Source organism: Dicentrarchus labrax, unplaced genomic scaffold (genome assembly GCF_905237075.1).
Source record: "Dicentrarchus labrax unplaced genomic scaffold, dlabrax2021, whole genome shotgun sequence".
NCBI classification, from domain to species: domain Eukaryota; kingdom Metazoa; phylum Chordata; class Actinopteri; family Moronidae; genus Dicentrarchus; species Dicentrarchus labrax.
The window spans coordinates 27,562,361-27,586,642 of record NW_026136721.1 but is presented as its reverse complement, the minus strand read 5'-3'; the positions used below and the strand labels follow the sequence as shown (position 1 = coordinate 27,586,642).

General features: G+C 43.9%; 1 protein-coding gene across 3 annotated transcripts in view; it reads left to right on the top strand.

The window, feature by feature from the left end:
- Positions 1–24,282, top strand: part of znf827 (zinc finger protein 827) — a 64,501-nt gene that overhangs the window by 14,131 nt on the left and 26,088 nt on the right. For 2 of the 3 annotated variants that reach the window (XM_051384435.1, XM_051384437.1), the window contains exons 2-5: positions 6,420–7,691; positions 9,966–10,138; positions 10,461–10,956; positions 19,102–19,380. In XM_051384435.1, coding sequence (XP_051240395.1) covers positions 6,420–7,691; positions 9,966–10,138; positions 10,461–10,956; positions 19,102–19,380 — 2,220 coding nt within the window. The remainder of the gene's footprint in view (positions 1–6,419; positions 7,692–9,965; positions 10,139–10,460; positions 10,957–19,101; positions 19,381–24,282) is intronic. The other variant, XM_051384436.1, reaches the window with a different exon arrangement.

Sequence of the window (24,282 nt, the reverse complement as noted above, 5' to 3'; positions counted from 1 at the left end):
AGACACCAAATTCAGTTTAGTCGAATGTAGGCATACCTTCACAGGGGCTGTATAACACAACACCATATATGTATGTGTGTATTACACTAAATAAGCACACAGACGCCAAATAAAACCTGTAATAAAACCAAAATATATTTTTACAAATCTGTCTGGTGTCTGTATGTGTTTTGGCCAACACCACGGACTGTCTGGTGCATTAGACAGATCATTGTTGATTCTTACGGCCTTTACTTACTACTTTGTTTCTTTAGGTGTTGCAGTTTCCCCCATTTCTAGAAGCTATAGCTTGTCTGCTTTTGCCACTTGGTAGCAAATGTGAAATAGTGACGTTCATACATGTCACCTATAGGTTATTTGAGGGAACAGAGGAGAGATGAGGAAGTAGATCTGTCTTACTTAAAACAGCAACACATTGACAAACTTATTCCTTATATATGAGGTCACTTTATCTAGTCTGTAAGATGGCGCATGAATGCACCATTCTGGTGGACCTTTCATCAGTTTGCTTTTTCATTTGCATTTGTTTGTAGTTTGTTGTTTTGAAGAAGAAAAATACACAAACATGTCTTTGGAAGTCTCTGATAGTATGGTGCAGTAATTAGAAAGTGACTGCCCTTTGTCCACTCAGTTGAAATGGGTAATGGTAGACAGAGATGGGATTTGACAGTCTCGTGTGTAATGGACGTTTCAAACATTTTGATGCTGTTTTTGGGACTGTGACAGTGAGCATTGGCCCGTTTTCACTCTCCAATTAGTGTCATTAGCTGGGTAATGCCGTTTGCTTCAAGCCTGGGATGTAGATTATTGCTAGAATGATAATCCTAATCATTTAGTGAGCTACTCTCTGTGTTCAACTACAGAGGATGTTCTAAATTGAGATGAAAAAGTTCTAAAATTGAAATATACATGTCTCTTTCTGGGTGATTAGTTACTCACGCAGGCTTTTCTGTAATGGCCTCACACCATATTCACACATTTACATGAGGATGTTGTGTGTACGCAATGGAACTGTCTTTTCAGGAATGTGGGAAAACTTAATCGGCTCACTGCAGTTGAACTAAATTCTGTGATACATGTAAGCAAATAAATCTGACTTCTAAAAAGCAGATTTGTTAATCCAAACCTTTTTATACACCCATGTTCAGATGTCACAACAATACACAGTGCCTACAGTGATACAACCATTACCATGATGCCATAATACAAACGCATGGTCAAGACATGGTCTGTCCAAAGCATGTTCAGACACATGTGAGTTGCACTAAAACTCCCAGTTGAGGTTTAATCGTTTCAAGGTAGGACAATAAAGTCAGTACCGTAATCAGATTCAGTTCTTATCCTCTCTCATCACAATCTTTGTAATGTGTCAGTTTATGCTGAAAAGATGTAATAGAAATACCACTTCTCTCCCTCCAGCAGTTTAGATCCATAGCTTTGATGACACATTTGAGGTTATGAGCAAGTTTTTTTTTTTTTAACACAAGATGCTAAAAATGGAAGGGAAAAATAAACCAGGGGGTAAAGTGCACTTCATCTGCAATGAGGAATTTCAGAGGTCTGGGGCTCTCAGTCGTCTCATTCTCTTCCAAGAACACTTCTCCTTCCTGTTTCACCTCTGGCATGCCGCCCAAAGTACCCACAAACCACGGAGGCCAAGGCCGAAAATACACAGATGGTAATTTGCACTACATTTCAATACGACTCAACCGCCATTATATATAGCCCTGCTGCCTGAACCCCTGCTCCTCACTGAGAGTATCGCCTCACCTCAGATACCAACTGAAAGATGGGCTCTTTATGTCTTTGTCACAGAGTACCAGTTGGACGGGATACTAGATATAGTTGGGAGTTGAAATACATCAGAGTCTTCATAATGTTGAACATGAACCTTGATCAACACAGGAGGATTCCCCCCCGATCAAGACATCATGTCAAGATAATTAATTGCTAGAGGGCTGTTTAATGGTTTAGCTTACTCTTGCGTAGAAGAAAAATAGTTTTGCAAGTCGCTAAAAGTAAAGACCTTGACGACTACTATGTAATTGACTACATGTTTATTGTATGTGGAAGGAAGTACTGCAATAAGAGCACAGATTGTCCAATGGACACTTTATTTGAACAGGCCGATTTTAAAGGAGTGGTTTTACTTACCAACACAGGGCACAGTTCTTCAAATGTAAATAAGTTACCTGCTCCATCACTTTGCTTCAGTGATCACACATCTTGCCCATACCCTTGTTGGTTGTCATGTTTCATCAACTTCCTAATGGAAAAACACGATGGATAAACTTTGGAGCAATTATCATGTTGCTCCTGCAAAAGAACAACAGCATTTAACAGATTGATGGTGTATAATATTATGTGAAGGGTGGGTGGGGGGGGGTAAATGTCTGCAAGCTCCCACACATCCAGCTGGATTTATTTAGAGCATCTGTGTTTAATTTATTTATTTTTAATATTTGCATTCCCAGTTATGGAGACAGAGGGAAAGGAATGAAGGGAGACGTATACAAGAAGGGGCAAAAAAAAAGCATGTGGGTGTGAAAGGGATCAAGCAAGTGAGAGATTATGGAAAAGTGAAGGGAAGTGATCCTCATCCAGTATATCTCAATTAATGGAATTACCTTCCTCCTCAGGAGGACTGTTAGTCATTTGCAGAGACGTGAGCCCGCCAGTAGAGCGTCTCTCCCACCATATTGTCCAGCAGGCGCTAATAAGGCAGCCCTGACCGCCGGGCGTGCTCATTAGCATAGCCCGCGGCCGTGGCAACCCCTGCCAGGGCCCAGCCGGACACTTAATTACCGCCGTGGCTCCTTCTTCGCTAAATCCGTGCTACTGCCTTCCTTCCTATGTCCTCACCCCTTGCTCTACCTCCTTAACCCACCCCCACAGACATACACACATGCACACGCCACCACCTTCCCAATCATAGCAGGGAAGATGTAAGACTAATCATTTTGGCAATATAGATGTGATGGCTTTAGTCTTGGTATGTTGTGGCAGTCTTTTTTTATGTTCTCTCACTTTTTATGGCTTTGCGGTCAGCGATCTTTGCGATTTTAGTGATTCCTCGACCTGCAGTACCTCTCTTTAGCTCGTGCTCCCTCTCTCTTTGCCTCTCTTACTCTCATTGCTATATTAGCTCATGGGCATGACTCTCATTTTGACATCAGCACAGTATTGATGCACCCCTGTCCAGCCTTAATCGGCTAATGGCCTGCTCTTCTTTCCTGCCCAGCCAAATCATCCCCTCCCTTAACCATCCTTCTATCTGTCCCTTCCTTCGCCTTCCCGTCTCCTCTCCCCCTACCCTGTTCAGGCCTGGGGTCAGTGAGGCCAATTTTCATGCCTGGCTAAGTCACAGAATAGCTTTGTGTGTATATGTGTGTGTGTGTGTGTGTGTGTGTGTGTGTGTGTGTGTGTGTATGAGAGAGAGAGATAGAGAAGGGAATATGTTAGTCAGCAGCCTCACACAAGTCATGTGGTGGGTGACCTCATGACCTACCTTTACTCTAGTCCCTTGCTCTTCCCTTTACCAGCGATCATTCTGTGTGACAAGGAAATCTGGCTGACTCCTGTACAAAACCCATATGTATGTGCATGCGCACACAGGCACACACACACAAACACACACACACACATACATACATGGCTACCTCTCTGACCTAGAAAAGCCACGGCCAAAATAAGCCTGCCAAGTTCACAAATGGAGATTGTTGACAGCACTGCGTGGTGAAACAATGAACAAGTACACTACCTGTAATGTCCAACTGTTTTTAGCTGTAGTTACAGGCTGTGAGTCTCTTTTTTTGTGACAGGTTAGCACAACACACAAGTTTCCAAACACTAAGTCACAGAGGTGCTACATCAAAATATTTTTAGCTACTCGGTGTACATCTGTGTTCGATCTCAAGGCAGTTTATTCTAGCCAGTCTCGGAAAGCCTCACGGCCCTCTCTTTATGTAGCCTCAGCTTGCACTTTGACTTGTTATGGCTCTCTCTTTGTCTATAATGTGGTGGCTCTATACATCTCTGTGTCCCAGAGAGAAAATCCCCCTCCACTGCACCACTGAATCACCCATGTGTGAGTGATAACAGATCCAGACTGCTGAGCACCCCGCAGCTGTTTGTCTCAACATGCAAGTCATCCCCGCCATTACACCGCTAAATGGTTCCCTTTCAGTGGCAGACGCTTGCCGCCTCGGCCCGTATCTCCATGCCTCCATCACTGGGGGGTTGCAGTTACTGCCAGCCAGCCACCGTACTAGAGGCAAAGCAGTTGTATGTTTGTCAGAAAAAAATGCAGTGGGGGGAGGACTCTAGCATTTAAATCAGATTCTCGGCTGTGTAGTTTAAACGTATGTATGCACGTGCATATGTTTGTCCCCATGCGTGTGGTGGGCATACAGCAGCGGTCGCGAGTACAGAGTTCAGGCAAAGCCCCCTTAGAGCTTGGGACGGAGACCATGACCTTGGGAAATGTCATTCCGCCTACGGGGTGCTTCGCCTGTGACACACAAAGCCATGGTAGTGGAGTGCATCAGTGCACTGTAGCACTCTGGCAGAAGCCTAGTGGTGTAGTGTTGCGTCCAGTTGCACCTAACCCTGAGGTTTAAGAGTGAACCTTGGAAGCAAGAGAGTTCAGCCTCAAAGCTGAGACCCTGGGTCAGCAATCTAGCGATTTCCCTCTAACCACATTACAGCCATTAGTGGCTCTTGCTGCTTTTCGCATGTCACATGGAAATGGGTCAAGCCCTGCCCTGCATGACTCACTGGCTCTTTCTCCCTCTCCTTCTCTTTCTTTCCTGTTAACCCTACTCAGGTGGCAAAAAGGCTTCAAAGGAGCATAGGACATTGGGTTCACAATCAGTGCATTATGGCGTTTTCATTCACCTTTACCACAGTCATAACAAATGAGAAGGGTCATGCATGCTGTTTATGCTCGTCAGTCTCTTACATCTTGCATTGTTTGTCTAGCTGAAGTCTATTAGACGTGGGTTTATAGACAGTTTGGAAAGCCCTAAGGCCAATATTATAACATAATCCGTTGCGTTGGCTTTTGGCATCTGACATTTTCTGTCAGCTCTTGGTTATGTTTTACTAAAAAATAGAAGATGGAAGTGTGTATGTATGAGACAGAGATGAGAAGATGTTATTGTGTGTAAGCCGTGTTTGATATCTGTTGCAGCAAGAGAGTAGCGGTCATAGTGGGTTGTGATCGTGGTCACCTTTGTGGACCACGGTGAGCCATGCTGGCCAGATGTCAGCAAACTCTAATGATCCCAACAGGTTGCTGGGCTGGGTTGCCTGGCAACCGTTTTGCCTTTGCCTGTAAACACAGAGCAGACCCACCAGGCCTCTGTCAGGGTCGCGAGGGTGAAGACAGCTTTGGTGTCCGGATATATGTATTTTGGTGTGTGAGACATTTAAAATAATTCTTTCATTGCCTCATGTTTTCTGCAACTGTATGAGTGCTCATTTATTTTGCAGAAATCTCAGCCAATTCCTTTTTATCAGATGTTTTGTGAGGTTGTGTACAGTAACCCAAAGAGGAGGGAAAAAAAGTCAGTTTTGACATTTTGCTTTGCCCAGGCTTGGTGCTTTTGACATATTCTTATGGAGGTTTGTTAATATGTATCAGGAATATTCACTTTTCTTTGTTCGCCCTTGTCTGGCAAGCTGTAATGTTTTGCTTATGAATATTGATACATGAAGTGTATATTAATGACCCTTGGTGACCTTAACCCTATCCTTATTGGCTCCCCGGTGGTATCTGCAGGCTCATGAATATTAATCTAGTTCTGTAACCTCCATTACCCTAATCTTTGCTGTCTAGCCTCCCAGAAGGACCCGTTGTCATGGTAACCCCTTTACTAGACTCTTCGAGACCAAGGGTGGGAAAAATATGGTTAAAAAAGGACAGAAAAATCTAAATTACTCAAACATCTTGGATGCGCCTTCGTGGAAAGCTGCCATTATATAAGAAAGAGGTTGAATTTCTGTTGGAAGTCATTTTAGTGGTCTCCTTGCTGAGCACTGAAGTGTATTTTTGCAGCTCTAAGTGGCCATTTGATTTGGGTTTGGCCAGGCAATTGCGTTTATGAACGCTCAAAATCGTAGTCTCAGTTTGGCTTCCACTAATTGCTCTGCAATATCAGACAAGCAAGGATGGGAAATAAAATTGAATAGTAAATAGTAATTTCCAATGTTAAATCCTAGCTGCCGTCAGCCAAAGGCTATAACTATGCCCTCCACTTAACTCTTAATAATAGTTGTTCAAATCTTATTTAGGATGCTCATGTTAGTTGAAAGATAATGGCCAGTCTAATTGTTCACTCGCATGAACATGGCGATATCTTTGTCCCAATACTTTTTGTTCCCTCACGGTAAATTGCGTGTTCTCTCACTTCTTCCAGATGTGGACAGCAACGAGGATGGGGGGCCTGATGACGGTCCTGTGGAGGAGGAAGGCTGGTTTGGGAATGCTTCTGACACACGCTCAGAGTCGTCATCCTATGGAGACACCCAGGATGAGCTCCTCCTGCCCCAGGGCTCCTCTCCCGATGAACGGCCTGGAGTCAGCACTGGGTCCGGGGACCAAGATACCTGTGGAGGTGAGAGCTCATTGGGTTGCCCCACACCCGTCCATCGTGCCTCTTTGGAACTTCTTGGACTGGATGGAGGTGCATTCTCGGCCCAGGACACACTCTCTTCTGTAGTATCATCACTGTATGGTGAGGCTGCATCTCGTGCCCTGGGAAAACCCCTCAGCAGCAACCTACGGCGCCTCCTAGAGGCTGGGTCGCTGAAACTTGACACTGGGGAGCTCCTGGGTCGGTCATCGAGGGGGGGTGCTGGAGGAGAGTCTCCTCCAATAGGTCTAGCCCCACCTTTGACCCTCTCCCCGTCTTCCCACCATGCCCAGCAGTTAAGTGCTCTTGCCCGAAAACTGGCCAATAACAATAACAGCGGCTCAGCCTCACCAGCCTCCTTGGCACCCTCAGTCACCAACATTAAACAAGAGCCCCTTGACCCCTTTAACTCTGTCACCCCTAGCAACGGCAGTGGCTTCGTATGGGCAGGTGTTGCAGATAAGTGGCCACCGGCCAGCTGCTCCACGCCCTGCGGCTCCAGCCTGTCCCCGGACTCTGCAATCCAGAAGTTAAAAGCAGCAGCGAATGCTGTACTTCAAGACAAGAATGCCGTGGCCTCCTCAACGACTTCTTCCTCCTCCTCCACCTCTGCCTCATCTGCAGTGCCCGCCCTCGGAGGGGGTGGTCGAGGAGATGATGTGGTGCGCTTTGATGCCTTCAACTCTCCGTTCAGCCCACAGTCAGCTAGCTCCACCCTCGCTGCACTTTCCAAGAAAGTCAGTGAGCGGAGCCAAGCCTCGTCAACGGCCAGTGCTGCTCCTGACCACCAAGCCTCAGCCAGTTCCTTTCTCTCACTTGTGTCAATGACCTCCTCTGCTGCCTTGCTCAAAGAGGTGGCAGCCAGGGCAGCGGGAAACCTCCTGGCAGAGAAGAAGGATAGTTCCTCCTTGGCGTCTGCTGGGGTCCTCCAAGAGGATGTGAAGCCCCTGCTTGACAAGAACCAGAAGGCTTCCACACCCAATACACCCACCCAGAGCCTGGAGTTGCTATTGCCCTCTACCCCAAAGGGCAGAGGCAAACCCAACAGCCAAGCAGGTAATCATAACACATAGCAACAGTAATACTACATCAACAAATTAATGATCACACCAATACAGATAATAAGAGTAGACCTCAGCTTAGGTTAATTTTTTTTCATATTATTCCAGTTAAAAGTTGTAGTTTTTTTCCCTTTATTGAGGCACAGTCACAAAACACTAAAACATATTCAATTGTTGCCTTGACTTAAACACTGAATCAGGCTGTTTAAGCTCAAACAAGGTTGCGACAAGGAAAGTAAATGTCCTTATTTTTTGTATAGAAGAAAGAGACTACGAAGGTTCAAGAACATTTAATTTCCCCTTTATTTATGGAAACTTTTCATCAGCCTTCACCAAGCCCCTTTCTTTTGAAAAATAATCGTGCAAATGTACCTGAAGTTCAAGAGAAATATTTCCCCTATCATTATACTTCTTCCCCATTCAGCATTTATCAAAGCAGTAACACCACTTGTGTCATGCAAATGCAAATTAGAACTCTTAGTACTAATAAATTAGAACTAATGTTAAAATAGAAGTGTGACTCCAAAAAGATTAAAACAAGTCTTTTGTGTGGGGGAGTAGCAGGTTTACTTGTCACCAAAGTACGATCAGAAAAACCACAATTCTGAACTTTCATGACATGTTTTCTCTAGTTTTGTAATGGTTTTGTTCTCACCTCACTGGCGATGAAGTAGTGGGTAGTGTAGCCTCAGCTTAACTGTCAGCCGAGCAGAGAGCATAGCCGAGAGAAAACAGTCCTGGCTGGCCTTCTAGTCTGGGAAATGGTCTGTGGGCTCAACGGGGGGTTCCGACTGAGACCTCGCTGCCTTCCCAGACCAGCTCGTTTGTGCTAGGATGTGCGTGCTGCCAAAAGGGGGCCGTCAGTGTGTGCTCGGCACAGTGGGGAGCCCTGGAGTCCATATCCATCTCGGCAGCCTCCTCCTGGCTTCAACCCCCACTAACCAGAGCCCTCTGCACTGATCAGCACAGCAGACTTAAGGCCAAACACATCATACTTTCCACTGACTGGATACAGATGCGTGCATGTACACTCTCTCTTTCGCTCTCCCTCTTATGCTCTCTCTTTCAGTTACTCACAAATGGCCATGCAGTATATTCTGCAAGTGTGTACTCTGATGTAGACACATAACCCAAACAAGGGTGCACACAAAGATCTCACTCTTGCACAGGGAGAGAGAAAGCTTCAAAGTGCAGGCTCTTACTAAGTAGCCTTTAGGGAGAACAGAATGTTTTCAGGGAGATGGATGGGCACTTTTGAGGGATTGTGTCGCAACCCCGCCAAATCTAAAATGGCTGGATCAAATTGACTTCAGACAGATGAGGCAGTCGATGTAATATTCTGTGATCTGCATGCTAAAAAGGGGGTCTGCTCTAACCCGTGAGCCGTCAAGGTCGAGCAGCGCTGTAAAAATGCAGGTAGTTGTTTGGTCGCCAGACTGAAAAATGTGACCTTGATTATTGACTGTCATGTCTTGTTTTATTGTCGTCCCTTGCCAGTTCCACTATAAAACTGTATTGCATGGGTATGTTGCGCACTTGGAATGTAAAAGCCAAGCTTACTCCCTTTTTCTAAAACATGGTTGTGATTACATAGGGAACAAACATGTTAAACACGAAAATGAAGGTACTAAACTTACACACATTATTTCTCTCCTGATTTATTTCCGCTTCACTCAGCTCAACTCAGAATAAGCAGAAGTCATTTTTGCATTGTGATCTCTGCTGTGCTTGGAGAGGTTGGGCCGCAGATGGCGGTTTATTGTTGCAAATAGGCAGTCTCGAGGTTTTACACCTCAGGTCAATGAATGGCTGAGCACAGTAATTTCACCAAACACTGATTACCAGATGTTTTTCAAGGAACGGCACTGGAATACTTATGAAGCCATCCTGACAGTCCCTTGTAGAATTTGTAATGCAATCATGCCTCTTTCTAATAAGACCAATTAAACAGTAATGGATGCCGGATATGAAGCCAACAACAATAATCGAGATACTAAAACATGCTTGAGTTTTTACTTCCATTGTTCCATTGCTTCCAGCTGGCATTTCCCTTGATAGTTTTCACCGTTAGGTGTGGAGTAGTTGTCTCTTCCAGATCTGTGAATACTGTAGTCTGTATTTGGAGAGGCATGCTTTTTTTTTTTTTTTTTACAGTAACAAAGGTTTCAGCTGCATAGTACATATTTCTACATACTAAAAGACTGATGACTGGCTTTTAAAATTCTTTGAATTATTTTTGTAAATGGTAACAATGTTCTGTGTCTTCAAGGCTCTCCCGAGGATGGCGGCAAACCATTCCAGTGTCCTGTGTGTGGACTGGTCATCAAACGCAAGAGCTACTGGAAGAGACACATGGTCATCCACACAGGCTTGAAAAGCCACCAGTGTCCCCTGTGTCCCTTCCGTTGCGCTCGCAAAGACAATCTTAAGTCCCACATGAAGGTGAGACCATATCGGTTTTCTTCATCGTATGACCCGGCACCTCTTGTCACCCTCACTTGCATCATCTTTAATTAGATGCTATTATGGCTCTTGGCATATAATTGTTAACATTAAAGGATACACATGCTTTAATTAGACTTGTAATATATCCACTACATGGCATAATTAAACACTACTGCATGTTTGTTATAGCACCTCACTTATAAATTTGACTGAAATTAAGCAAAGAATCCCATCTTTCCCATGTTTCCCATTCCTTTGTTGTCCTGTAACGCCAGAGACAAGTAGTGATCTAACACATATACCTGTCCTCTTTTTCCAGGTACATCAGCACCAGGACCGAGGCGAGACATTTCAGTGCGAACTTTGCCCCTTCACCTCCTCCCGTCACTTCAGCCTGAAACTTCACATGCGCTGCCACCAGCACTTCCCCCGCACAGACGTCAAGGTGAAAGAGGAACTCACCACCGACACGGAGGGCGAGGGCTCCTTGATGGGTGACAGCGGCTCCGGGGACCTGAGGGGGACGGAAGTGTCGCCGCTGCATTCAGACACTCGGCAGCAGTCATCGCCTCCGGTCGAGGCTTCCTCCAATCATGTCCACATCAAGGAGGAGCCGCAGGAGAGAGATTTGTCTGTGCTCTCCCCCTTTAGCATGTGCAGGGACCGTCCCAGCAGCAGTGCCAACTCCCTGGACCTACCTGGAGTTGGGGTAGGAGTCGGGGTCAGATCCAGTCCCAGTGGTCCAACCACAGCCTCACTCTTCAGCCCTGACATCAGTACCAAGACAGCCACTGACCTGCTTATGAAGCTGTCAGGTTAGTTTTTTTTATATACATATTTTATAAAATGAAAAATACAATTTACTCTACCATTGTAACAAACAATTAGTTTAATTATGCAATAATCTGCTAGACTGTTTGCAAGGCACATAATGACGTCTGAAAAAATCTGTTTTTTTGACCAACTAAAAAAATCAAAGATTTCCAGTTTGATATCACAGAAGAACAAGAAAACCAGGAAGTATTCACATTTCAAAAGCTGCAACCAATGCATTTTTGGCCATTTTTAGATTAATTCAGAAATTACTTCAACAATTGACTGATTAATTATCACAATAGTTGACTTTTTTTGTTGCTAGACTGATTAGGTAATCAACAAATTGTTTCAACTCTAATTCAGTCAATCCATATATGTATATTTTTGCCAACTTGGGACCCTGTGTATAATGGTACCAGCCTGTAAGAACAGCAGTGTTAGTTTTTTTTAATTGCCTATAAAAACCCACCAATGTGCAGTATGTACTGTGCTGCAGTTAAAAGTTTCTGCTGTCCAAATACAGACAGATTGCGTCGAGTAATATGGTTTTGAGAAATACATAGAAAAACAGCTTGCACAGACACACTACCAGCTTGACTCCTGTAATCCATAATTGTTTTGTTTATTGTGCTGTTTTCTCAACTTGACTTTGCAACTCCAGTCATTGCAGTTTCATTTTCATCAGAAGTATTTCACTTCTTCCAGACTTGAACGTGAAGACATCTGTTCTGATCTTCAGCTAGATGTTGTCTCCCCTTTTCCTTAAGTTTTTTGTTTTGATTCTTCACTGTCACCAGAAATAACGCTCGTAAGAAGTGTAAACAGTTTTATGTTTATCGTTTCAGGTCAAGGCAGCGGTATGTTTCTGTGAGCTGTTTTTAATGGATTTTAAAACAACAGGAGCCTAAAATGTCTGGGAGTTAGTTCAAACATTTAATGAATAGACAGTTTTAGCTTTTGACAGTGACAAATACATTAAGGTGTTTAGACTTTTTGTGGGTACTAATATAGGAAAACAATGCATAAGCCCACTGGTGTTTTGAATCGAAGTAGTTAACACAACATCTGCCAAATGACGCTGCGTGGGTCTTAGGTGCATCTCCAGACACATATGTTTGAGCTATTGTTTTTCATACTTTAACTATTATTGTGCATATTGAGGATATCTGGCATGCCTTCACTTGTAAACAGGGTTATTCACAACCTGTTTCTGTGTCTTTCCCATGAGTATAGAAAGGAAAGTAGGCCATGGACTTTTAGCCTTTTCAAGTACCACTTGCCTTTTTTTAAACTGGTTAGGACAAATACCCAAAAAATTCAAAAGGTGCCCTTAGAGAACTGATTTGGATAAGACAAAATATTGTATATTTGACTCAATAGATCAGGGTTATTCTCATTGCGCCTGTAAGTAGCCTTTGCAACAGCAAAAGTTGATATTATTAAAAGTTGATATTTAACAAGCATTGAAAGTTTGAAGAGACACAGTAAAGAAGTATTTTTTATAGCATAACAAATAACAAAAGGTGTTTATGATTCAAATTTTAGCAGAAGACTGTCTTGCCAGTACACATATAGTGCATATATATATATATATATGTGTGTGTATATATGTATATTGTTACTGAAAACCATTGCAGATTAAAAGGCTTGAAATATCCCAGTAACATCCCACAAAAATCTGCTCAGCTGATCCAACACTGGGATCAACACAGGAAGGATTTCACCCCCGAGATCATTCAAAAGATGACACATCTCAATGATTGAGGCTCAATCCACGTACAAATGGTGGATACTGTTAAGCCCAGCACATCTATCCGATTTTATTGGCACCCTCCTTGTGTCATGCCATCTCTGTGTACGACGAATGTGTGTTGGAATAAGAGAGGAGACATTCTTAGCATAATAACAGAGCATTCTCAGGCTGCTTACTCCTTGTTGGTATGCTTGGAATCGGATATTGAGCTTTGTTCTTACTTTTTAAAAGTAAGGCTTAAGTTGCTCCATGCCTCTAAATATTGCTTTGCTAAATGGTCAACAGAGCTGATTCATTTTTTTTCTTTTTTTCATCAGTTAAAGTGCACCTCATGCGGTAACAGTGTATCATTGGGTGTACCTTCATGATTGGTAGCAGCGGAGTAGAACATGCACATAAAAATCAACTGAAGTGCCACTGTGCAGCACTAAAGTCATGACCTAAATCAGAGCGGTACAGTATGTTCATATCTAATCCTGTAGATAAATGGTCTGTATTTGCTTTAGAATGTCATTACGATACCCAAATGATATTACATTCTTCTGCCATTTATGAGATTCTTTATCCATCCAAGGATGAATGCTATGTGATACGTTGCTTCTTTTGCACATAGTTAAAATGACACTTGACGTCTGCCCAGTAGTACACCCTAAGTCCTCTGCTGTTGGCCGCTGATTAGCGCCATTGAAGCAGTTGGGGTTTCAATGATTTGCTCAAGGGTTCCTCGACAATCGTTGAGGGATTAATTTTTCTCACCCACATCTTGTCAGTTGTCAGGAGAGTTGAAGATCTGTAACCTCTAGGCATTTTTCTCCTGCTAACAATTCTCTCTGTCAGTGTGTCACACAAAATGACACACAAGTAGAAGAAGTCGTTCTGGAGTCCTGCATTAAGGGTGGTTTACATAGAGCTTCTGTGCTTTGGTGCAAAAACCCAATCGGTTTCCCAATTCTTGCCCTTTTTTAAGACTTAAAATGTATTGTGTAATTCAGTATGGTAAAGTTGCAATTGCTATGGAAGGTTCCTAAGCTTTATAACACAATGATACAGCATTATTTTAACAAAACTTGACAAACATGCTGCTCTAAGGTATACTAGGTCCGGACCGTGTTTAGATGCATTTCACAATGTTGCAAAATATTAAAGGAGGAGCTCGGAGACGATGGCAGGATTGATGGAAAAAGGTCAACCTAGGTTCAGCATTGGGGTCGAGGCTACGGCTGCCACTCTTCCACTTAATGCTGTGTAATTAGATTGAGATCTTGAGCGAGGCTGGGAGGAAAAAACCCTGGGAACATTAGATTAATTAAAAATTTATGCATAATTCATAATTAAAAAGGAATTCATAATTTGAAATGATTAGCGCCCTCAGCGCCATCCTGTGACCCCGCCAGGATGCACGGGGACTGGGCCGGCTTAGTTAACTCCCCCTCGATCTCGCACGCCCCGGCTCCACATGGATGCCCCCTGGGTGCCAGTTGCACTTCATTCCCAGACTGCACAATCAAGCCCAGGCAACTCCCAGAGGAGCCAAGATGGCTCCTCGCAATGTCAGTCCAGTGTCAAGTGGCGGACATCTTACTCAGGGCATCATTCAAGGAGAATGAGAAAGGATATAAAAAGACAGGACGAGAGGATGTTGAACTTGAATGCATGATGATGGGTTTAAATGAATACTGCTTCTTTGATCAGGAAGTTCTCCCTTTGTTGGGGGGCGGAGTTAAAGATGGAGGGTTATGAAACTGAGAAGAACTGGGCTCAGATCTTTGTGAGACTTACCCATGCCACAGAGCAACCAGGGAGGGAGAGGTGAGGAAGTTCCTCCTGGGACCTCTAGACTCTATTTCTTTTGACCTCCCTGCCAACCCAGATTGAATGTGTACACGAGCAGCTCATCCCTTCTGCTTTTACACTGCTGTCTCAGTGCCTCAATCCCACAAGACCTGGGAGAGGGAGGGGTTGGGGGGGATAGGGGGTGTTTAAAAAGCTGGAGAGGGAAAGATAAAAAAAAAAAGAAAAGAGACAGATAAAGTGACAGCAAGTGAGGGAGAGGGAGAAAGAGGCAAAGAGGGAGTTGCATTGAGTTCCCCAGGCATTAAAAGCCAGTGAACTCTTCCTGACCTCTGACATAATAAGCATATCATTTTTTGGACTGCCCTGCTTTCCATTGAGTGTTATACTGATACCCTTTGATTTTTATCCTTGCACGCTGACACAACCGTTAGCTATCCAGTGTGATCCACATTTTGATTCAGAGATGAAAGCCACCGAGGCACTTTGAAATGCACAGCCCCTACCCTGTGCCCAGTGGACCCTGAGTTAATAATGACAGTGGGCACTGCACACCCTCCAAACACCACCCGCCACCCCCCGCTGTGGTGACACAGGCACAACGAGCTTGACCCTGCCTGGGTGTGAATAATTGGCATGCAGGGGGTTGTGGGAGGTGTTGCATCTGTCATGATGCTTGTGCAGTTGTCTTATTTATCTTTTTTCCTGAGAGAATATCTTGCATGCAACGCTTTGCTACAGTGAAAATGGTGCACAGGCAGAATTTTAATAATGCACATGAAACATCTTAAGTACTTTTAAGGATTTCTTGATTTCCTAGATAATCATGTCATTATCTTAATTATTTTTATTGTATTTTAACACACCATAGGGGCATCTATTGCATGTTCAAGTGTAGACACATTTGGGCTTTGTTGCACAGAATTTTTAAAATTTTGAAATGTCACATCTTTAGTTTTGTCTCTTTGAACATCTAGATTTAATCTGCGTGTCCCTTGCTTTCCAGCTCTGCATGAGCAGACACAGGCAGGCCTTTTGTGTGTGACCTCTGGTCCATACATCCCCACTGCAGCCATCAGTATCACTGTCCGGTGTCTAGCACACTGTCAGCTATTGTTGGGTTCTCAACCTGCCCCACGTAGCCCTGTGCTTTTTTTTTTCTCCGGGAGAAAACAGCAGCCAATTGTCAGAGGGGGAGCAGGCCGGCGTGACAGAGGTGGAAAGCTAATGAAGTTATTTGACGGCAACCCTGGCCACGGAGCGAGAGGTGAGGCGGAGTGGACAAGCGCCTGGCAGCGAGACGGATGAGGCGCGAGAGAGAAGCGTGGCGAAGGGGAGAGAAACAGGGCAGAGTACGGCGATGGAAGCAGCATTGGTGGCAGGTGTCAGAGGGGTGTGATAACATGGAGACAAACTGATGGCATCGTCAACTCGGAGCTAGAAGCAGCCTTACAGTATCATGCACAGAGAGCTGACATTGGCCTGGGTACGCACTCACACAGGCAGGAAGCTCACAGAAGAGATGCCCAGTCACCCAGAGATGCCCATCTCCTCCACAGATCTGTGTTCACTTCACAAGATGATCTGCCAGAGACTGGATGCTCATGATGCTATTGTGATTGTGAAATTCTGACAGACAAATGGCCAAAGTGTAAGCTTGCTCTTGCAGGCTGAATTGTTCCTGTTGGTTTTGTGCTCTAGCTTTTTGTCATTGAGCCATCAGCTTAGAGGAAAAAAAAAAAAAAACGTGCCCATTGGATTAGGCTACTAAATAATTCATTGGGCTCTGTAACATAGATTCTTAGTGGAAATACACTCTATTTATAGCGACAATCCAAAAGGTCACTGGAGTGGTGTGACTTTGTGTGTGAGTGCACGTCCTGGGGTTGTTTTTGTTCTCGTGAGGCCACAGAGGAGAAGAATTTGAGAATCTTAAGTTTGTGTTGAGTCTGTGTTTGTCAGTGGCTTATGTGCAGCCCAGCATGTTCTTATGGTTTGAAGGCAGCCTGACACACAAAGTAAGCGTTTCTCCTGAGATATAGATAACTATGTGTCTGCGTGGGTAAATGGGAGAGTGTATTTTTATGTGTGTTTGTAAGGCGGTGACCAAGTGTGCTGTCCCTGTCTGATCCGACATGGCCCAACACGCTTCTAATTAGAGGACGTCCTTCCAGGTGCTGACCAGGTTATACTTAGCCTGCCCGCTGACATCTGACGGTGTGACATTTCCAGCTGGTGCCGCCTGCGACCCTGCGCCACTGCCCCTGAACTTGAAGGTCATTGCCCCCTCCCTCCTCCCCCACCGCTCAACCTCTTCCTTCTCTCCCTCTTGAACTGCAACCCCAGCCCGCCATAGTGTGGCACTGTGGCATTGTGGCACCACATGGGTGGTCAAAACACCAGCACCTGTCCCCTTTTCCTGCCCTGTATCCCCTGTCCCTGAGCCCTCTATCCCTCCGGCATAGATCATCATTAATCAGAGGGGCTGCAGCCGGCACAGATTGATGATGCGGGCAGGGGGCGGCAGGCCTGTGGCGGTTAGAGATGTTAGGTGAGACGGTAGGGTGAGGAGCGGAGCAGATCTCTGCTGGGGCCAGAGGAGACTGGACAGCAGTCTGCCCAAGAGTGATAGCCTCTCTTACATCCATGCCCTGTGTCTGTGTGTGTGTCAGACAGTAAAAGTGTACAGATTGCTTGAAAACTGTTGACATGTCAAGGGTTAGGATGGGTGTCAATAAGATGTTAAGATGTGTTTTGTTGGTACCCACAGTCACGTTTTCTTGGAATCAACTACATTTCTTTTACTTTAAACATACCAGATAATGACGCTGGTGAAGTCGTTCCATATACAGTGCTCTTTAGCAACTCCCGAACTGTGGTGTCTGTTGGAGCATCTGTAAATTAATTGTATTATCTCAGAATACATGGCCATTACTTTTACAATTACATCATATTACAGATGTGAGAAAAAAAACCCTCAGTTAACAGAGGCAATTATAAAGATACAGACAGCAACCTCCTTTCGCATTTGCTTATCATTGCAGAGAACATGAGGTTGTAAACATACATGCTCACCTAACACTTCCTTCTACAGCAGTTGATCATTATTATCTAATTAACCATAACAAGTCAAAGAATTACAAAGAAGTAAAATGGTTATTAACTCATAAAATCAGAAAGATAAAAGAAAATGTTGCATTCCTTTTAATAATATCAACAACAAACACAAGAAATGGCTCTAACAGCAACACACATTCATGTAACTGTTTAAAGTTTCAGGTATTCAGATCTCTACTAAGATTGAATTAATTTAATTAAATACTTAGTACTGTAATTGGTTCTGAAAAATGGCATGGTGCACCTGTAGCAAATCAGGTTACAATAGTGAACAATAGTATCCTTTAACCTTCCCCATGGTTGGACTGCGTGAAGCGAGGATATCAAGTAACTTGTAGAAATAAAACATATTTTTACAAGTTCTCTGTGTTTTATAGCCATTTAAAAATTCAACAATGTTTTAAGCTATGGTCTGTGTAAACGTTTGTTTTAGTACAGAGTGTAGTGGAACGTGCTGAGAGACACAAAGAAAAGGCGCTTGCCCCGCTGTTCTTTTCTTGGCGGCTATCGGAAGTTGCTCCATGTCTAATTATTAATTATTCATCTTAGGCGGATTAGATGTGGCCCAGTTTCTCTTGAAGATGACTTTAGAGCAGAGGGATCCATGTGACAGTTCACTCCCCAACCTAGGCTACATGCTGCACAGATGATAAGAGAGATAAAGCTTCAGCCGATTGCTATCGCGCTCTACACAAGTACAGGAATTATTTCATGTCCTTACGCCTGAAGAGGATTCAGACGACGTCCAGGGCGAGAAGGGATGAGGAACCAAGACTTAAAGTAGAATAAAGCTGAGAATAAAGTGTACAGAAATGACTGTAATTGGGGGGGGAGTAGTGTGAAGGAGAAAAGAGGAGGGAAAAGAACTGGGAATTTGTTGCGGATGCCCTGAAGACCAAGAGAGAAGGACAGTCATGAGGTTGCACCCTCTGTGTTGGCCCTCAGCATGCCAACTGTGGTGTCTGTTGCAGTGACAGGACTGTGAAAGTCCACTGTGGCCACTTTGTTGTTCCATTTAATTAGCATTTTCATGTATTATAGTTTATGGTGTGTGTGTGTGTGTGCGTGCGTATATATAGTCCTCTGCACTCATAAGAAACCTTGATATAATGTCCTTGTGGCATATTACACTAAACATCAGGTGTTTGTTTAGTTTTGTTCCAGTTAGCATCATAATAAATGTAACATAGATGCTTAACACAAGCTGAAGGATGAGGGGTATACAGGATGCAGTATGTGACCCTTGGGTGCAAGTTTTAGAGAACTTTTCCCTTACACTCAGATGTAAGGCAGATGCTGTGATAAAAAATGTAGAGCCTCCATGTTGCCTCTTGCTGCTGGGTTAAACTTAACGTACACCTTTAAAAATACTCTACAAGCCTCACTGATCTGGTATCTTTTTTTTTTTTTTTTCCTGCTTCTCTTCAAATTGTCTGATTTAATTCGTTCTCATTCCTTTGATTCCTTTTCTTTCTGACTGCAGCGGCCAACCAGAGGGAGACACTCAAGTCTCCATTCCACCTGAAGGAAGAGCCCAAAGTGGAGGAAGCGTTGAGCCCTAGACCATCCTCCCAGTCCCAGAGCCAGGTCCAGCCAAGCTTTCCTGCGACTTTCTGTCAGGACGGGCCAGTGGGGGCTGCAGCAGCCACAGAGCGCCAGGGGCCATTGAAACCCAGGGAAGGAAGCCCAATGTCTAAGAACAGCTTGCTGAGCCAGGATATCAACGTTAAGGTGGCCTCTGAACTGCTGATTAAGCTTTCAGGTAATTCTAAATCTAAGCAAAAGATTGATGGATGGATGGATGGATATACTGTATTTCTTAAGTTTGTGTAAAACACTTGAAAACGTAAGAAAAACAGTACAGAATTATTTCTTGGACACAACAAACCATGCTCTGTGTTATTGATATTTGTGGTGCTGGTCGGCTGTTTGAGTTTCAGATCAGCCAATAGCAGCTCAGGAGGTTACCTGTAGGCCAAAGGTTATGACACTGACTGCCATAAAAGGGTTCTGTTGTTTTCTACCATGGCACACGAAACCAAGCTGAAATTGGGGGCTTCTAAAAGGTGAGCAAAGTGTACCTGTGGGGAAAAAGCATATGTGATGAAATGGTCTTTGTGACTCTGAGGCCTCAGCTCTGGATGGTGGCTGCGAAGCCTTTGTATCATCTGTGATGATATTCGGGTAACTTGTCTTGACCCTTGATTTTCCTTCTACACTACCCCTCTATGCATTTAGTTTTTGTGAACACGAAGCAGTACATTGCGCATCAGTTCTGCTTTGTTTTGTGCAACACCTTTTTTTTTTTTTTTCAAAACAATGTCCTCAAATGGCAAGAAGATATATCTGCTATATTGAACTTAAAACTCAACCCTGACTTCCCCTTTGGACCATGACAGACAGTTAAACTCTAAGATATTTGACAAGCACCATGTTTCAACCTGTTTGGACCACTCTGACATCATCCAGTGCAGCATGATTTAGCCTTTACAGCTTCTGGTTTGAGCTCAGCAAGAATGTTAGTAACAAGTCCTCGGGCAAAGACTCAAACCTTCTTTCTTTTGTAGCACATTGCATGTGCTACCCTACTGTTGTTTTTCAATTACCACTCACTTTGTGTCACTGCTAAATAAAGTTTAAAGCTGGTGCTTATTTTAGCCTACATCCCAAATCACTACTGAATGCCAGGTCCAGTTCGAGTGTGTTATGGACAGGTGTTTGTCCACTGTGGGCTGCTGGAGTGTATCTCTCAGGCAGTCAAGAATGAAATTTGCTCAAGTATGTATCAGTTTGTACTGAACAGAACTGACTTCTCTAGTTATATGATAAGCTGAAAAATGTTCTTCCTGATTTCACAAATGTATTTCAAATTGTCGTTATTCTAATACCCAGCAGGCCTCCTGAACTATATTTCCTTTGGAAAAAAAATACAGTCATTTCAACATTGGAATGATTAGTATGATAGAACTGTGCGGCCATAAAATTTACAATGTGACACATTTGGGCAAATATGCATCCACAGTGGTAAAAACCACAAAGTAAATGGCAGTCTGATGGTGGCGCAGTGGGGCGTTGCTCTATCCGCGGCTCTTCATCCTGTGCCAGTGTGTGCGTGCTTGACAGACACCTCACACACCGGTTGCCATTGTTCTCTCTGGGTTGACTGGTGTTCAGAGTGACTCATGCTGGCTGGAAGCTCTGTGGTACTACACGTGTGCTGCTCCACTGACTGCCCCCAGGTCACGTTTCCCTGTGTGTGTGTGTGTGTGTGTGTGCGTGTGTGTGCGCTTCTGTGTGTGCGCTTTTGTGTGAGTGTTTGAGGAAGACAAAGATGCTATGATTACTACTTTAAAACAACAGGAAAACCTAATTTAAGATATTGGCCTTTGTGTTAAATCTGAGAGAGAAACAAAGAGAATGATGTGGGCAGTATATAATTCCTTCATTGTGCTGCCTCCACCTATGTTCTTTGTTTCATCCCTCTTTCTCTCCCATCATTTCCAATCCCTGCACTGATGTTATCCTGCCAGTTTATTTGGTCCTCAAGCAACATGGCCAGCATTTATCCCCTCCCATCACTTACACTAGCTCTGCAAGGTTGACCTAGGTTAGGGAAAGATGCTGCAGCGTTCATCCGTCCGCTGGCTCCCTCTGCCCCCTCACACAGTCCTCGGAGCGCAGTGCCGTCCATTGCCATGGCAACAGCGGGGGCGGTAGATGGAGAGGGCTGTCTAGAGTGACAGCCTTGACAAGAGTCTGGACCCTCAAATGACCCTGGGGAAGGAGAAAAAGATGGCGAGGAGGAAAGGAGAAAGCCAGGGAAAGGTCAATGCCGTTACAGTCACGTGTGATTATGGTCATGAGGTTCAAGGGCATATACACTGTAACCTCTCTCTGTCCCCTGTTAAAGGTCAACCTTGGAACACAACAACGCAGTGAGAATACTTGAATAGGGAAATCACATTGGGGAGTTTAGACTAAGCATTTTCTTTGTTCGGAACATCACTATTTGTCTGTTAAAAAGTGCTTATTTTCCCAGTCTTACTTGTCGTACAGCAAATGGACACAGCCTAATTAGATTTCTGCTGCTCATCCTTCCTCGACCATGGCATCGGACAGTCAGAGCAAGTGGGGTTGTCATCATTACTGCCCATTGTGCTGTAACATGAGTTGCATCATCCCTTTAACTAGGTCACTTCTTCTTCTTTCTCCTCCCCCCCCCCCTCTCCTCCCTTCCTTATCAAACATTGGTTGGTCATGTTGAGTCGCCTTGCTAGCGCTACCTCCCCCACATCTGTTTAAAACCAGGCTGCTGGTGTCTGGGGGCTAATTACGCCGGGCTAAATAGTCCCTGGCGCCAGCGGCTAACGTGTCCTAGCAGATGGGCACTGGTGTTGCAGGGCAAGGGGAAACATGGCGTCACAGGAAGGGAGGGGGAAAGGGAGGCGGGGTACAGGGCCCTAGGTGGTGCCCTGGCAGACTGGCATCGTGTGGGTAACAGCCGTGCCACCCACTCACCATCCAGCCACCCTCACTATAGGTGTGAAATCACACTTTGTACTCGCTTAACTCATTCCTCATTCCTTAGGAACAGGCCTTCCATCTCTGAGGACATTTTACAGGCCCTCTCCCCTCTACAGTGCTCGTTACCTCGCTAATAAAAGTTACATTAAACAATTTGAACCACTAAGGTGCAGAAAGACTCCGAACCAAACCGATAGCAACACATTTTTAGCTCATGAGGTTCTTTTTGTTGATATTAATAGAAGATTAAAAAAAAAACAACCTACTTTCACATCCAGCAGGCACAAAAACAACATGGACATTCCATCTGAGCCTTTTCTGGTTACAAACCAACTTTAGTATTGCCTGGTGTTTATCCCTTGCTTGGTCCACCAGCTCCAGTGACAGCCGATGCGCATGGTTTTAAAAGAAAACTGTATTGTTTTAGTTTTGTCTGTGCGTCAGAGCAATTAGCTGAATGCGGCAAGAAGCTAGAAAGTGGGTGTTGATTTCCAGAAGCATTGGCAGTTCTTGCAGCAGTGGCCAAAGCTGATTGATTGAGTGATAATTAACGCTGTTTATAATCAAAGGATGCCAACTCCACCTGGCTTCTCTTCAAAAGATTTCACATGATTGCCTCTGCTGTAGGAGCCACAAATGACTGACATCCCACATGTTGTTGGCCTACAGTGTGGATATTTTCACTGTCAACAGGATAATCTGACAGTTGGAATTTGTAGGGTTTCAAAAAACAACCCCTGACTTACCACTTTTAAATTTAACTAAAATATTCCCAGTTTTAATTCTGCTGTACCACTTCAGTCTGCTCTTAAAATGCATTAATTAAAATGAAACAGATAAAGTGGCAGAATACCCTCTATGCTGTAACAGACGATGAGTACAGATGCACAGAGGTTTGCATTGATTTTTTTTCCAGCACCCTGGTTGGTTGTGCATGATTTCCTCGAGGTAACCACAGTGGATCACAGAACTTGTGTTACACACTTCAGGTAGGGATTTAACCAACTAAAGTGGAGGGCTCTCCTTAAGTCTAAAATCAGTTTACAGTTGACAACTTTATTGACATTTGTGCTTAAATTGCATTAAACATGTGTATTTTCTTTGTGTCTGCTGGTTGTAGAATGTGTTTGGATTACATTATTCAGCATTATTATGTAATTGCTGCATGATGATAGAATGACCAAATTACTAACTCTGTGATGGTGCACTAAAACAAACTTTTTACAGCTATTCAGTTTCTAATATTCAAACAGCCAATTTTCACCGAGACACTAACACATTGCCTTGTTTGTATTACAAGTCATTGCACTTTTCCTCCCACCTTTTGCACCATGTACAGTAAAGCACAGCTGAAGGATGACAAAGACAATGATTTAATCTTAAAAGTAATGAAGTAAAACAACAGAAATATGTTCAATAATACAGGATCTCAATGTGTTTGTCTTCCAGGAGAAAAATGCCAAAGAGCACTGAAAATAATAATAATAACATAACTTATTGTATTAAAAAATATATCTATATCTTAAAAATATATCTGTCTCCCTGTTAGTTAATAAGTGAACGTAATGCTCATTAATTATTTTCACTCTTGCATGCAAGGATTCCCTATTTGCTCAATATAGCTTATCAAAGCAGACTGTATAAGCGGTTCTGATTCACAACACTGGCAATACTGTACAGTATTCCTTTATGCTAAGCTCTACACCGCTCTGACAGTGTCCTCATCATGCCCCCTCAGTGTGGCCGCTCACTGACCTCTCTTACTCCCACCCTCCCTACCTCCACATCTTTCTCTCTGTCTCACTGGCTTCTTATCATTGCCTATAGTTCTGTTTACAGAATGCAGAGTGGATTCCTTTTGCCCCTTGCTGCATGCGTTTGTTTCCCCTGGGCAGGTAGTTTTATATGCGGAAGTGATTGACAGAATTACCGAGGCAATCACTTGTCGTGTTTTGTCTTGACCTTGTATGATAAAGCATTATTAGCCTTGGATCCGCTCTGGCTTATGCCAAATGTTTTTGTTTAGAGCTGCTTTATAAGGGCCATATCTGGATCCTGATGGGCTGTTTATCAAGCACACTGCTCTAGAGTCAGATGTAGCTGCAGTTTGCGACCATTGGAAGGCTGAACTACTGAGAGC